The sequence below is a fragment of the Zosterops lateralis genome (genome assembly GCF_965231275.1).
Source record: "Zosterops lateralis genome assembly, chromosome: 16".
Taxonomy (NCBI): domain Eukaryota; kingdom Metazoa; phylum Chordata; class Aves; order Passeriformes; family Zosteropidae; genus Zosterops; species Zosterops lateralis.
Window position 1 is genome coordinate 15,397,824 of NC_139776.1, and position 15,617 is coordinate 15,413,440.

Here is a 15,617-nt window from a genome sequence, read left to right on the forward strand (position 1 = left end):
TGCATCTGGTGTCGCAAACTGAGCTATATGATTTCTTTTAGAGCATTATGATGTTCAGGAGAGAAGGATCAGATTATAACTTCTATTCTGATAGCACATTCAGAAAGTGATCCTGACCTCATTGCTAGGATCAGGTTTATAATATCAAACCCCAAAATGTAACAGGCTGCCCCTTCAAAATTGAACTGATAATAAGAGAAAGCATTGTTTCTGCTGGTCTGCATATTTAGGGATCACAGCATAAAAAGAGAGAAGGAGCTTTGAACAAAGTTGGTTGATAACTGGAAGATGTGGGATTAAACTAAGCAACAAATAGGGGGAAGAGGACAAGTTTTTGATCAGTGCAAGATTAATTAACAGAGATGCTCTGTTACATGTGTTGGGTTAATTTTCTTGAGTTGTTGGATAGCAAAAGACCAAGATTATGAAAATTGCGGTAGGGACATCCTGCTGGCATGACTGCTGACATTTGTGCTGGGTTCATAAGCAGAATATAAGGCAGGAATTATGCCAGTACAGAATAAATTCTTTGGAAATCAGCTGTCCTGGAGCATATGCATTAAAACCTAAAGTTTGAGTTAAACAAAGTATTAAATTAATGTGTAAAATTTGGTGTACACTGAAATAAAGCTAGTTGGATATTTTGTACAGTATTTAATGAGAATTTATTAGTGTGATTAAATACAAAAAACCTGCAGGTTTTCTTGGATTGAATCCTTGCTTATATTTCATTTTTTGCAGAGCAGCGAAACCAGGCTGACCCACAATGGTACCACTACCTCTGTATTCAGTGGTAATGGTACCATTTTCTCTCAAGAAGGTACGACCTCCTGGCACTGCTAAAAATACTGCTGATGGTGTTTGATGCCATGAAGTTACTAGCTTTTTCTTGTCCTCTGGGTGTGACGGAGTTCTGTGAGCTGCCATGCTGGGGTGGTCACAATGCCCCTCTCACCAGTGCTCACCGTCTTCACCTCATCCTCCCAGCCTGAAGAGGAGCCTCTTATTGAGGGATGGGAGTATATAAAACAAACTATGTAATTGAGTAATTCCCACCTTAGAGTGTCCAGCACTTGATCCTTAGTTGACTAAATGGTGGCACTCATACAAGAGGGATAAGTAAAGAGGAGTTTGTTTATGCTTCAGGCACCCAATTTGGGGAAATGCTACACCTTCCAAAGCTCTGAACTGGAACAGTTAAGGCCTTCAGTCACTCTTGGTTTAGAATTTTCTTCAGCCATGTGTACGGTGCTGTCTTCTCTTACAATTGACTTGCTTTAAGCTTTGGTTAAGCTCAATCACTAGAGGAATAATAAATTTAATATTATAGACTTGTCAATGTGTTGATTTTCTTTATGTTGGAAAGTGTTCTTTTCTGTGTGGAAGGAAGTTGCTTTTTCTGCAGAAATGTGAAAAATGTTGGAAGTTCTAAAATGCTTATATGAAACTCCAGAAAGTAGCAGGTAGTTGCTTATTCTTCGGAGTGTGTAGCATAGATGCCCTATGTGATTTTCCTAGAAAGCAGCTTTTTATTTTGCATCTTGGTTTGATTGTTTAGTTCCAACTTTTTTACTGCTATGCCTCATTTCAGTGTAGAAGAGCTCTAGTGAAAAGTTGAGATTTATCTTTTCGTATGTATTGTACAGCTATTGGAGTTATGATCATCTTTACAGGGAAAAGCTGGTACACATAGTAAAAATGATTATGACTTTTTAAACTGGACCTCAGTTTGATTGTCTGAGTTTTTCTTAAAATGTACCTAGTGTGGAGCCCTTCTGTGTTTTACTTGAACAAGTGGGAATGACATCTGGTTGGGCAGTGAAAGACTTCTCTGCCGTATGTGCTTGGGAACTTGCAAATTTCTATTGATAGTATTTTGCTCTAGTGTTGGTAGGGATAACATGGGTGATGTATTTTTTTTTTCTTCAAAACGTGGTGTTATATTATGTGCAATTCTAAATAAGAGCAAAAAATAGAGGTACTAGATGGGTCTGAAGCTGTATGTTGGAAACTCTTCTCTTGAGGGAATGTACAGAATTTGGCTCAAGATGAAACTTCACAGGTGATGCCTCTCACCAGTAAGATCCTCACGTTGTGGGTGCAGTGGATCTGATGTTTGTGGCTGTTGTCCATATAATCATTGACCATGGGGGTGTAGCACAACCTCAACTGTATTATACAAGCTATTTCAAGCAACAGTACTTACCTAGTGGCTTGCTTATTTTGCCTTTTCGTTTGAAACCACAATAATGGGATGTACCCAGTAGCTCTGTTTTCTGTATTTTAAAGAGTTTGAATTTATTACTGCTTTTGGAGTTCATTTTCACTTGGTAATCTGAATTTCTGTGGCTAGATTAGTTTTGAGACTTCCAGACCATGCTGTACTTCAATGTACTAGTGGCAGTTGGAGATTGTTAAACTGTCATTATTATTGCAAGCTGATCAGGATCAATGTATAATAAATTCTTCATAAATGAAATGTGATAATATTGTGGAAAGTAGTTTGCTTTAGCTGCTGGTTTTGCTTTGGAAATATCTACTGTCTTCTGTAAACCAGAATGTTCAAGTAGTAAACGTCAATATCAGTTATCAGTAGGGGTTGGGGGAGAAATAGGAAAACAGTGCATTTTAAAATTTCTGAAACTGCTGGAAAAATTTATGTTGCAACAAATGTAAATAATTCTGTCATTATACATACTGTCACAGGTCTAAAAACTAAGTTTGTGTGTATGAATGGATACAAATAAGTATGCTCTATGAAAACTCAGTGAAACAACATGAAATGTGGTTTTGAAGTGTTGATTCCAGTCTGCAAGCTGAATACAATTGGTCTTCTCGAATGCATGCTGAGGAAAAAAAGGAAGGCTGTTAATAAAAAAAATAAAACTCCAAGTTTTTTCAGTGTAATTGCAGCAAACTGTATGTTTAGCCTGAGATCAAAGCCTTCATGCACTGTTTGAGCTTAGTAACCACTAGAAGATTGTTCTCTGATCATGTGACTATTGCACAGCACTGGTAAGTGGTGAAGTGTTACTGCTCCAACAGTGTCAGCACTGGGTGACGCTGTAGTGCCTGCCCCTTGCAGTGAGCTGGCATGTGCCAGCTGGGCGGATTGGAGTAGTGAAATGCCAAGATGATGTTGCAGCGTTATGTGGAAGTGCAAATCAGAGAAAGCATCATAGGCTTCTGCCAAAAACGGAACAGGGTGGGGGGTTGTGTTAGGTGTGGCATGGTTCTAAGTCCAAGCTCTAAATGCTGGCATTTTGAAAACTTTTGGAATTGTCACTTCTCTCAGACGAAAGGAAGTGGGACTCATTGCAGAGAGGAGATGAAAGTCAGCCTGATATATTTCATATTAACGATTCACTTTTTTATAGAAAGAGAGATTTGCTCTTTTGCTACAGTTTACTATGAGAAATGAAAGCATAATTCAGACATGTTACTTTATGGAGGAAAAGAAAAACTTTGAGCCAATATTATTGTAATGAAATCCTGTTAAAAAATCAGGTTGAAGCTAGTTTTTCTAATTGTTGAGGAACTTCACTATTTTTTCTTCCCATTCAGGTTTTTTTTTTTTATATATGTTTGTGCTTGGAGATGAAAATATGTCAAACTTTTGATTTTTCTAAGCTTTTCAAATGCAGGCAGATTTCCAGAGATTTGTTCTGCTCAAATAACTGCCTGAGCAGAGTGACTGGGAAAAGTTGCTTACCTGGGGGCTAAGCAGGTCTTCAGGCTTGGCTGAAATGGATGCTGTGTCTTAGCAGACCAACTACTCATTGCTCTTCCTGCTGGGATGTCTATACCAGGATTTTCTTCTGCTGCTATTCAAGGAATGGACTTATACTGGAGAACACCATACAGTGTGTTTGGGTAGCCATGAAGCGCGGGGTCTTTGAGGACATCCATAGGCAGTAATCTATAAATAATTGGTGACTGAGGTTCAAACTCGTGTTTCCGGGTTAATTTTTTTTTTTTTTTAATCTGAATCTTTTAAGTAGCTCTCCCTCTTCTTTTCATAAGGATTTAGTCTGTAATTGTTAAACTTGCTTTCTTATTGTTCCCCTGAGTTGGTGAGGAAGGGCTTACAGCTAGTTAGGACAGCTCCCCTGCTCAGCCACTCCAAACAGCTGGCCTCCTTGTGCTCTGTTTTGTCTTGGTGGTTATGTGCATCAGTGAGTGATCTGTGATCTGTTGGAGCAAGAAGGTATAGTGGGAAAGGATCCCTTGTAGTTTGTAATGTCCCCAGAAGAACATTTGGGCTGTATTTCAAGGGAAATCCTATGCCATTACTAAATTTAAAACAATCAGATGAGACAACCGTCTGGGTATTAGGATACTGGAAGTCAAATCTTTGAAACAGAGGAGTATTTTCATAATTTCATTGCTGCTGATCTGGAGAAGAGATTCAGGTAGCAGATAAGAGGTGTTCAGGTTTGAGGACTTGTTTCCCTTCACTTCCAGCTTCATTGTGTGGTTTAACAGTTGCTATCTCAAATTCTTTCTTTTTAGTGTCTTTGTAACATGGAATAAATACGTATGGTTCTTGTTCTGCATGCAGCTTAAGATCAGCAGTAGTGGTTTCTTTCCAGAAAGAAACCACTGCTGACTGAGGATGCTAAAGCTTATGGGGAGCTGTTTCTTTGAGGTTAACTTTACTCATTGATGCTTTGAGCTCTAGTGAGGAGGAAAGGTGCTTCCTGTTAGTACAGAACTCTCTGTTGCAGCAGAGGCAAAATGTTGGCAAAGGAGTCCAGACTGGATGGCATGTCCTAATCTTGTCAACTAGTGGGTGTCAAAGAATTTTTTGCTGTTGTCTGTTTGCACAGATATGAGTCTGTGTGAGATGAAAGCTGGTCTGGTGGAATGATATGTGTAGGTAAAGAAAAAACTTGATACCTGTGACTTGCAATTTTAGGAGAAATGTATTTATTAAAGTCAGTGGTTTCTTTGTGAATCTTACTTGAAGGCAACTGAGGGAAAAATGGGTGGCTACTGCAAGTAGTTTGAACAGCTGACTACCAGACTACTTCAAACAAGACTTTTTAAAATATGCTGGTGTTAAACCAAGGGATTATGATGACCTTAGTTGAAAGCTGCACTATGATTGTCTTTGCCTAAAGCTTTGCTAATTTTTACTGAGTGCTGGTTTTGCCCTGCCACCATCACTGGACCACCTGAGTGCCATGCACTGGCATATTAAGTGACTTTGTTAATATTTGTCCAGGGTAGATTGCCAGCTGGAATGTCCAAGGGATTAAATGTTGTACAATAAAATAATCTCTTTGAGATGATACCTCATAAAATAACCCATCTCTTAGAGTTAAATATATTCATCCTGGAGGTATGAGGAAGCCATGGGATACTTGGGTACTGAAAAGTCAAAGCAAGTATTTCCTTATTTTACAGACTCAGAAGAAGCTTCTCTGAAATATTTCCAATTAAAGCATTAGTCCTCAAACTGTCCAGTCTCTGTAATATTTTGATGCTTGAAGGCTTACCTTCTAATTCAATTTTGAGAATTATAGCTGTTCCTCAAACGGAAGCATCTGCAGCTTAATGTGTAATAAAATTTAGTTGTCTCTTTTGCGTGATGATGTTATGGTGTTTTGGCAGCCGGCACGGCAAAGCACGGGGGCTCTGTGGCTCCCGTGGGTGAGCAGGGGAGGCTTTGGTAGTGTTTTCACCGCGTTGGGCGACTCTTCGGTGCAGGGCGGTGGCTGCAGCGCTGGCGGGACGGAGGTCCTTGTCCCTGTGCGAGGCGGTGGGCGGCCGTCCCAGGGAGGGGACATCAGGCCTGGACCTTTATAGGAACCTAAGGCAGGCAGCAGCACGCACCAAGGCAGAGGGAAGGGCTCCTGCGGGGGGAGCCGGAGGAGCCCGGTAAAAATAGGCGAATTCAAGAGCCGAGAGTTGGCGGCGGGCGAGGCGGGCCGCAGTTGGCGCCCAGCTGCGCGGGGGTACCGTGCCTCTCCGTACCCGCCTCACCCGGGGCGGGAGAGGCCGCTGAGCGCCGGTAGCCGCGGCCCCGCCCCGCCCGCGCGTGCCTCCGCTCCGCCTCACCGGGGGCGCGCAGGGTCTGGGCCGGGCCGTCTGACGCTGTGCTCTGCCCGCAGATGGCCGCATGCGTGTCCCGGGTGGAGCTGTCCGTGTCCTGCCGGAGCCTCCTCGACAGGGACCTGGGCTCCAGGTCGGACCCCCTCTGCGTCCTGCTGCAGGCGCGGGCGGTAGCCGGTGGGCTGAGGTAAGAGCAGCCGGTGGCCCTGCGCTGCCGGTGGGTGTAAGCACGCCGAATCTCCCCCTTTCCGTCCCATAAGTTTTCCTGGCAGGTGCATGACATATTTAATTCAGACGTATGATTGGTGAGCAGTCCCATTGCCCGCGCTCAAAACCTTCAGTGATTTGTTTAATTGTTGACTTGTTTGCTCAGAGTTGCATCAGGAGGCTCGGACCCGTAATGCTATGACTTCCCCTAAAGCACACACTCCAGAACACATCTTTCCCCCCTAGTTTTCAGAATTTTCCCATACAGTAGTGTTTTTCCATGCCATTTCCTTTCTTTGTAAGCCATTGGTCAGCCCAGTTTGTCACTGAGCACGAGGCATGGTCCAGTGTGTGTAGCCTTGCTGGTGCCTGTGTACACCTGGTGCAGGTAAAAAGCAGTATGGGAGAATATGGGCTTCTTACTCATTGTCAACAGCTTTGCTCCTGTGTTTGTGCAGCTAGATTGCATGGAAAAGATCAAGAACTGCCAAGACCCTGAATTCTGCAAGAAACTGGTTGTGGACTACGACTTTGAGAAAGTGCAGAAACTGAAATTCAGCATGTATGATATTGGCAACAAGTCCTTTGATTTAAATGATGACGACTACCTGGGAGAGATTGAGTGCACAGTGGGACAGGTATGTATAGACGTTTTAAGTGATGTACAAAGTAGAAGCGAGAGTTGGCTTTATTATGAAAAATGAAGTGAAAATCTGCTTTCTCAGAGGCTTCAACATATTCAAATTTGAAAACACTGTTAAGCATGTTCATTTTTGTTACCATTGAACGTGGTTAGAAAAATCATTATGTCGATCACAAAGCAAAGGTTAGAAATACATGCATTTTGTAATTGCTTAACTTAGGAGGCACTTGTAGCACTAAAGGCAGTCTGGGAGTAAGGAAACATGGTGCTTGGAGGGCTCTCATGGAGTTTTCCTTTGCACAAGGTGACCATCAGGTGGTAAATTGGAGGAAATAAGGCTATTTGAGATTAAGACTTCATAAATTAAATAGTATTTTAAGTTTTAGTAGCTTTTTGATTGCTTGTGATGACAATGCCTCTTGTGTCTAAGAGGCAGCAAAAATAGAAAGCTAAAATTAAGTTTGGAGACGTGTTTATGGGTACTGTTTCCTGGATAGTGAGAGAAGATGATTTTCATACTGTTCAGGAGCACAAAGTGTTGGCTGTCACTGTTGAAAACACATCTAAATATTTTTAAAACTTTTATAATGAGAGCTTGAAAACCTTCCACCTGAAGAGTAATTCTTTCCTCTTTGTCTAACATGATGTCTTTATTATCTGTCTTCTAACCTTAGGTTGTCTCCAGCTCAGTGTTACCCAACCACTGGAATTGAAGCAGGGAAAGCCAGCAGGAGGATAGGGCACTATTATGGTAGATAAGGTTTTTGTTTGAAAAAATTGTCTCAATATGTTGTCTGGGGCAAAGTGGCTTTTCTGGTTTCCTGTCAGTCTTATCTTCAAATCCTACATGTGTACAGGAGAGAGATATTTAAATGAAATGACAGTATCTTTTACGGATAAAATATAAGTAAAACTGTGATTTCTTGTTTACATTTTTTCCTCCCTAAATTTCTGTGGCACAGATTTCAGCAGAGTTGATTAAGAACACTAGGGTTGTGTACTTGGAAACTGAAGCCCAAAACTTGAACAAAAAGGTATTGATTAAAAAAAAAATAAATTCCATTACCTTCTTCTGCAATAGTTACATTTTGTGCCTTTTGGCCAGGAATCTGTGTTTGCAGACATTCAGCTAAGCCCGTAATCCATGTGTGAGCAAAGACTTGCTGTTGTTTGTGTTATTTACAGTGGAGTAAATTGGAGATACAATTGCATGTTGAAATCCACAACGTAAAACTAGAAACTCAACTGCCATGTTTAGGTTTTGAGGTATTATTTTGGCTTTGGAACATGCTGTATATGAATACCAATCATGTACGTAATTGTCTCCAGTGAACTGATATTTCTGTATTTTTTGTTAAAAAAGAAAAGGTGGAAATTTAGGTGTTCTGCTCAATGTTATTTTAAGCCAAAGACCAGTACAGGGATTTAGTGACCTAACTCTTAGTTAGCAAAATGATGCGATTTATAGGGACAAAAGTGGTCTGAGGAGGTGGTGTTGGAATTGGAGATGATAAATGCTGGTGACTTACAGAGTGCTGCAGTTTTAAAAAGGAAAATAAAAGTGAGGAAAGAAAATAAATGTACAGTTTGTTTATCTTGGTTCTTTGATTGAAGTATTGTCTACTAATTAGTTAATTCTTCACTCATTTTGGTAAAATATAGAGGAGGCTGATTACTTCTGGATTTTTGTGTGCAGGATTTCTTAGGTAAATCAAATCCATTCCTGGAGTTTGACAAGCAGAGTGATGCTGGAACATGGCAGCTTGCGTACAGATCAGAGGTAGAGTTTCCACACATTGTTTTCCTTGAGTTGATCAGACAGTTTACTCTTACTAAAAGTGAGAGTCCCACTCCCAGTCACGCTTTGCATGAGTTTTGCAGAGAAAGTATCCTATAAAAAGATGTTCTACTCACTGTGGCTGCAGCAAATTGGTTTTTTGCTGCCTGGTGACTGGATGGAGCTACCTGAGTGGGGAGTCTGACCACGGACAGCAAGTGAGAAGAGCCTCTCTTCCTTTTCAATGGTGTTGAGCTTGGCTGTAAAATTTAACTTTACCAAGAGCATAAAGCTTTTGTTTCTTAGAGAGCTGTTGCTTGGCCGTTGATACATGCCAGGGTTGAACAGACTGAAGTGGCTCTTAATTTGCCACGAAGAGCCCTCATGTCATCATTCTTAGTGAGTTGCATGCTCACTAAGAGCACGTATTCCTCATGTGACATTATGTTGTCATTTTTTTAAGGTCATCAAGAACAACTTAAATCGATGATGGAGGAAGTTCAGTGTTCCCTTGCAAACTTTCTGTGGTGGAGATTTTAATAAACCTATCAAGGTACAGCCTTTAGAAATTCTCTTTGTTGTTCCAAGCCATTCATTCTCTGTTGATGGTGACTGTGAGTTATCAGGTTGTCTAGTCGTATCTAAATTATTGGATTGCCTTTCTAGAATTGTAGTGTGGCAGATAAGTCTGTTTTAAATTTCTGTTTTAAAACATTATAAGTTGTCAAATAGCAAATATATTAATTTTTCTTCTAAGCAATGCATTTATAATTTAAAGGCATATAAATCCATAGATCTGTGTGAGAATAATTTCTTTCTACTTTTCTAATACCTTAATGCCTTACATTTGCAGAATTTTACTGCTTCATGCTCTCTGAAGAAATCTCATGCTGAAAGCTTGATATGGAAAATTTAGCAGAAAGCATGCATGCTAATGTTGTTCTTTGTAATATGGCAGTTCCTAAGAATTACTGAGATTATTAACTGGGAAATAGGTGTTTAGATGTTGTCTTGGTTTGAAAGACAGATGTCTGCCAAGGAGGGCAGGAACCTCCCTTGGAATGGAGAATATGACCCCCTTCCCTCCAAATTACTCTAACTTTGAAATTAAGGGGCTTTCAGGCAAAGATATGAAAAAAGGAATAGCAGTTCTTCACTAGTGTGTGTGTGTGTGTGTGTGTGTGTGTGTGTGTGTGTGTGTGTGTGTGTGTGTGTGTGTGTGTATGTGTGTAACGAGGCAAACAAACAACAACCCCGGCAGCAACAACAAACAGAGCAGAGACCCAGTCCCAGCCTTCTCCCGGCCGCAGGCACCTTCCCCTTTGGTGCAGTTCCGGGCACAGCCGGCAGGGCGGGTGCGATGATTCCCCTGCGGCTGCAGGGGGCGCTGTGGCGCGAGCTCGGCCGCCTCTCTCCACACGGTAATGGTGACTCAGTTCTCGGGAGTGAGAGAAAAAGAGGAAGCCTTTCCTCTTTGTCAGGGGAAGCTGCCAGTCCCAGTGGGTGTCTGCCACTCCGGGTGGCAAGCTGGACCGTAACAGGAACCTCAAAACAGCAGAGGCAAACAGACTTTGCATGGCAGACAAAGTGTAGCAAAAACCCCAAAGCTGTGGCAGGAGCAGTGGGGGTCCTGGCTGACCCAGGGTGTCGAGTAGCAAAACCCCTGAATCAGCAGCAGAAAACAGCCGGGCTGGGCAGTGGCAGTCAGGCTCCCACAAGAAGCAGCGAGGTGCTCCCTCCAGAGATGGAGAGGGGGTCCTGGATTTCCCCTGAGGCATGCAAGCAGTTGATGAGGGTCTCTTCCAGTGAGTCAGGTGTTGAAAAGGTCTCAGTTCAACAGCTGCTCTTTCAAACAGAGGCTCACTCACGATAAGGAGAAGCAGTGAAGGACAAAATTCCGCAGTGGTGAATCCTTCGGGCAGCAGCAGTCCAGCACCAAAACCACAACCATCCAACCTCTGATCCCAAGAGGGAGAGTGCCGAGAGAGGGCTGAGCCCAGCCCCTGACCCACAGCTGAGTTTTGGTATCTCTGCACTTCACAAGAGAAAATCCCTCAGCTACCAAGCTCACTCCCCAGCTAAGAGACCGCAGCCAACTACACCCCTTTCCCCCTCTTCCACATCTTGGCCACATCTTTTGTCTCTTTTAAGTACTGTCATTTTCACCTCTCAGGCAACAAATGGGAGAAAAATTCTCTGAGAGAGAGAAAAAAAAGGAAAAATCCTGACCTCCAGCAGCTGTGCTGAGCTCGTTGATAGGTGGCAATGTTTTAAGTGGTGTTTGTGAGGTCTTATTGGTGGGGAATCAACAGTCTTAGGTCAGAAAGAAGTCATCTTGGTTCAAAAGTGTGAAGCAGGCATGTAGAGGAGGTGGTGAAGAGGTGCATATTGTCATTTGTTAGAACTGATGTGACACGGCTTACACATGCTGTTTTGTGGGGCTATATTTGCTATAGCCCAAATATATTTGTGTTGTTACTTTGTTTTGTTCGTTGTCTAGCTTTCTGTGGTTTGGAATCCACTTCAGAGTGACCTGCTTCTTCAAAAGGATAGCTTTTTGCTGCTAGTTCATTTAAGCCAAAATTCTTGATGTATGAGCAAATTATCTGTGAAGTTTCCCAATGCAGCTGTGAAAAAAGATTACGCTGTTCTTGTCCTTAACAGGCTGGGGAAGTTAAACAGGGGACTCTAGACTGACAGGCAGGAGTTTCACAAACAACACTATAGTATATAATAATGTGCTACTGTTTTATTTTTCATTTGGAATTTGTTCCTTGAAACCTCTTGTTTGAGGCTTCCAAAAATTTACCCAGGACCAATTATGCATTAAATAGTAGTAGTCAGTGAAAGGAGAACTTGAACTTTCAGCACAGGAGAAACACCCATTTTGGTGTATCTTCTAAACGACAACTTTGGTAGCTGTATATGAGAATTGCATGCTGAATATGCGTGAACATAAATCTTTTGATCAAATGCTACCTATTATTATTATTTCTTCATTGTGATGCAGAGTGATGTTCTCCTTGTTCTGTGTTAAGAACAACAACTCATGTTTGTGACATAGCTAATCTTCGTGACAGTTGTGTGAAAAATAAGTGAAAGCAAAGGCTCACCCACATAGTTACTTAAATGGAAATAGCAAATACAGCAAATAGAAGTTGCAAAGCAGAAATTACTGGATGTTGGTATTCACAGGTTTCATGACATATACACAAAGGCAAAATATTTTTCTGTGGATTTTGAAAGTTCCTCCTGTAGATGAAAGGAGCCTTTTCCTAGTTGACTGTATTCCACGGCTTGTAATGAGTATTGGACAGTTCATTTGCAAAGAAATAATTAATAAATAACTCTCTACAGTTTCCTGCAGTATTGGAGGGCTTTGTCTGCAACAACACCACTTTATGGGCTGCCTGCAGTGAATCTTGGCCAGTCTTAGAAAAAAACCCTGTAAAAAGGTTTGTTTTAAGCCATACCATATTGTGAATCAGTAACAAAACTGGTCCTTGGCATGGCTATGGAAGGGAGTGGGAGCAGGAAGGAGGGGAGAGGAGGTGTGTAGAGATGGCAGCCGCTGGATTCTTTGCAGCTCTCCAGGTGTGCTGGCATAAAGGAGACTCTTCACTAGGAGTCTGCACCGTGGCTTCTGCACAAGAGAAGGCCTCCCTGGCATGATCCAGTTGCTTTTGGGTGATGTAAAACATCAGAGTTGTTGGGAGAAGTTCACCAAAGTTCAGGCAGGAGGGGTGGGAGTTGCTTCATGATGGAGTGTCTAGAGGAGAAGAGCAGAAGTGGGGTGGGAAGGATGGAGGAGGAGAAGGGGAACAGTCTCTGTGGTATCTTTTGCCAGTAAGACACTGAAGGATGCCATGATGCTTCCCATTTAGGTGACTACATTGGGCCATAATTAGGCCATAAGCAGACCTGGCTGTTTGTACCTGTTTTCCATTGATACCAGTGGATCTGAATAGCCCTTTAAAGAACCCTGTGTCAAATATAGATACCTAGCCATTGAATTTGACATCCTTTTTGGGGTGTTACCCATGGGTTCATCTTGTCCCATTGTCCTTAGGAAAAAGCTGTCACTGGTTTATATTGGAGTAACATCAATTTATTGATTACTAAAGGCAGATCTCAGAAAGACAGTTCCTGAATCTGTGACATGTGAGCTTCAGAGGAGGAGAAGGGGGCTGCTTACAACTGTCCCTTAGTTCACTGCTAAAATCCAAGCATTTTAGTTCAGCCTTGTCTGCCTCACTGGGGTCTGGGTCTATGGTCTTTTAGGGTCCTTGTGTAGCAGTTGTGAGTGAAACCATGCTAAAGCCTGATGGTGGACAACGTAAACAGCAGTGCAAAGGAAGCTGCATTGATACAAGCCCGGAATAGGCAAATTTAGATGGATTAATAGAAGAGTATGTACCATTAGAAATAGCACTCAAAAAAAAAGTTTGTTTAGTTAACATGAGAAAAGTTTTTTGCATTAAAAAAACACTTGAGGTTGCCATTTCTGTTGCAGAAATGGTTGAATCTTCAATCATGGATTGTTTTTTAACTTCTGCACAAAGAAAATGAAAAGTTAGGTGTTCCCAAGAGCTTCTGACCTTGTCTAATTAGAACATAACCAATTAAACAAGGTAAATTGACAAGGTAGACACAGTATTCAGCATATCTTTGCTAGGTTATTTTTCCTGCAACTTCATAGAATCATAGAATAGTTTGACTTGGAAAGGACATTAAAGATTATCTAGTTTCAAACCCCTGCCATGGGCAGGGAGACCGTTCACTATACCAGGGTTGCTCAAAGTTCTATCCAGCATGGCCCTGAACACTTCCAAGCAAGGGGCAGCCACAACTACTCTGGAAAACTTCTTCCAGTGCCTCACCACCCTCACAGCAAAGAATTTCCTCCTAATATCTAATCTAAACCCACTTTGAGTTTAAATCCGTTCCTCTTTGTCCTGTCACTACATCCTCTTGTAAAAAGTCCCTGTCCATCTTTCTTGTAAGCCCCTTTTAGGAACTGGAAGGCTGCAATTATGTCACCCCTAAGCCTCCTCTTTCCCAGGCCGAGCAAACTCAATTCTCTCAGCCTTTCCTCCTAAGAGAGGTGCTCCATCCCTCTGATCAACTTGGTGGTCTCCTCTGGACTGGCTCCACCAGTGTGTCTGGCGCTGAGGACTCCAGAGCTAGATGCAGCACTGCAGGTGGGGCCTCTCCTGAGGGGAGCAGAGGGGCAGAATTCCCTCCCTTTGCCTGCTGCCCGCTCTTGTTTTGCTGCAGCCCAGGACATGGTTGTTTTCTGGGTGCCAGCACACACAGGACTGCTCTCGATCTGTTTCTGCTCCAGTCTGGATCAATACAGGGATTGATACCTAATTCAGGTGCAGCACCAGCATCTGGCCTTGTTAAACTCCTGAGATTCCCATAGGCCATTTCCCAAGCTTGTCCAGCTGCCTCTGGATGGCCCTATCCTTCAGGTGTCATCTGCAAAGCTGCTGAGGGTATACACTTGTTCCCTTCATGTACTAATGAAGATATTAAATAATACTGGTCCCAATACGGACCCCTGAGGGACCCCACTTGTTGCTGATGCCCGTTGGGACTCTGAGCTGTTGAGCACTACTCTCTGGATGTGACTGTCCAACCACTTTTTTATCCATCTAACAGCCCACTCATCAAATCCATCTCTCTCCAATTTAGAAAGAAGGATGTTTTGGGGATCTGGCTTTACTAAGTCCAGATAAATGACATCTGTGTCCCCTCCCTTGTCTACTGAGCTATGCCATCGTACAAGGCCACTGGGTTGGTCAGGGAGGACCTGCCCTTGGTGAAGCCTTGCTGGCTGTCCTGAATTACCTCCCATGTCCTTAGCGGAGCTTCCAGGAGGATCTGTTCCACGATCTTCCCAGGCACAGGAGTGAGCTGACAGGCTGGTAGTTCCCAGGGTCCTTCTTTTTACCCTTTTAAAAGATGGGGACAGTTTCCCCTTTTCCAGTCACCTGGGATTTTGCCTGACTGCTATGAGTTGTTAAATATCATGAGAGTGGCTTGGCAACTCCATCAGCCAATTCACTCAGGACTCTGGGATGCATGTATGGGTCCTATAGACTGGATCAAGAAGTTATCCTCCATGCATTCCAGGGGTCTCCTGGATTGCCTGCAGCTCATTATGCTACTTTCCTAGCAGATACCAGGACAGTTAAAGTCCCCCAGCAGGACAAAAAGCCCATGAGCACAATGCCTCCTGTGGCTGGAGGAGAAAGACTTCATCAACAGGCTCCCCTTGGTCAGCCAGCCTGTAGTAGACCCCAACCATGAAGTTCCCTTTGTTGCCTTGGTCACTGATTTTTACCCACAGGCTTTCTGATTTTTACCCACATGCCTATTCTTCAGAGACAGCTCTTCACACTCAATCCACCTCTTGGCATAGAGGGCAATCCTTCCACCTCTCCTTAGTCTCCTGTTCTGTCTTCACAGCCTTTAGCCATCAATAGCTGTACTCCAGTGATGGCATTCCCATGCCCAACTTGGCATTCCCAAGTTTCAATAACGGCACAAAGTTTTAGCTTTCTAGCAGCACCAATGGCTTCCAGGTCCTCCTGTTTGTTGCCTGTGCTCTGTGCAGTGGTGTAAAGCACTCAGCAGGGCTGTCGGCTGTATTGCCTTCCTGGAGGGACACTCAATTCCTTTGAGATAATTTTCTGCTGTTTCCCTTTTGGCTTTTATTATCATAGGAGTTCCTGGGTTGTCTCTGTAAGTGTGCAAGTGTGTTCCAGTGATACACACTCCAAAGTCAGCAGAGCGTAGGTGCACTTCAGCTGGGCTTTTGATTTCACCCCCAAATGCTGGCATGCCAGCCCTTGGCTCATGTCTGCCAAGCCTGGTCTTATTGCCTTCCCCCTTCAAACCTAGTTTAAAGCCTTCTCAATCAGTCTT

General features: G+C 42.9%; 1 protein-coding gene across 1 annotated transcript in view; it reads left to right on the forward strand.

Annotated features, from left to right (window-relative positions):
• CPNE1 (copine 1) overlaps positions 1-15,617 on the forward strand; it is a gene marked incomplete at its 3' end in the record, with an annotated part of 29,671 nt that overhangs the window by 13,754 nt on the left and 300 nt on the right. The window contains 10 exon segments of the mRNA XM_083873202.1: positions 6,117-6,216; positions 6,219-6,244; positions 6,723-6,902; positions 7,582-7,597; positions 7,600-7,643; positions 7,647-7,658; positions 7,870-7,941; positions 8,604-8,687; positions 9,148-9,171; positions 9,175-9,237. Coding sequence (XP_083729328.1) covers positions 6,117-6,216; positions 6,219-6,244; positions 6,723-6,902; positions 7,582-7,597; positions 7,600-7,643; positions 7,647-7,658; positions 7,870-7,941; positions 8,604-8,687; positions 9,148-9,171; positions 9,175-9,237 — 621 coding nt within the window.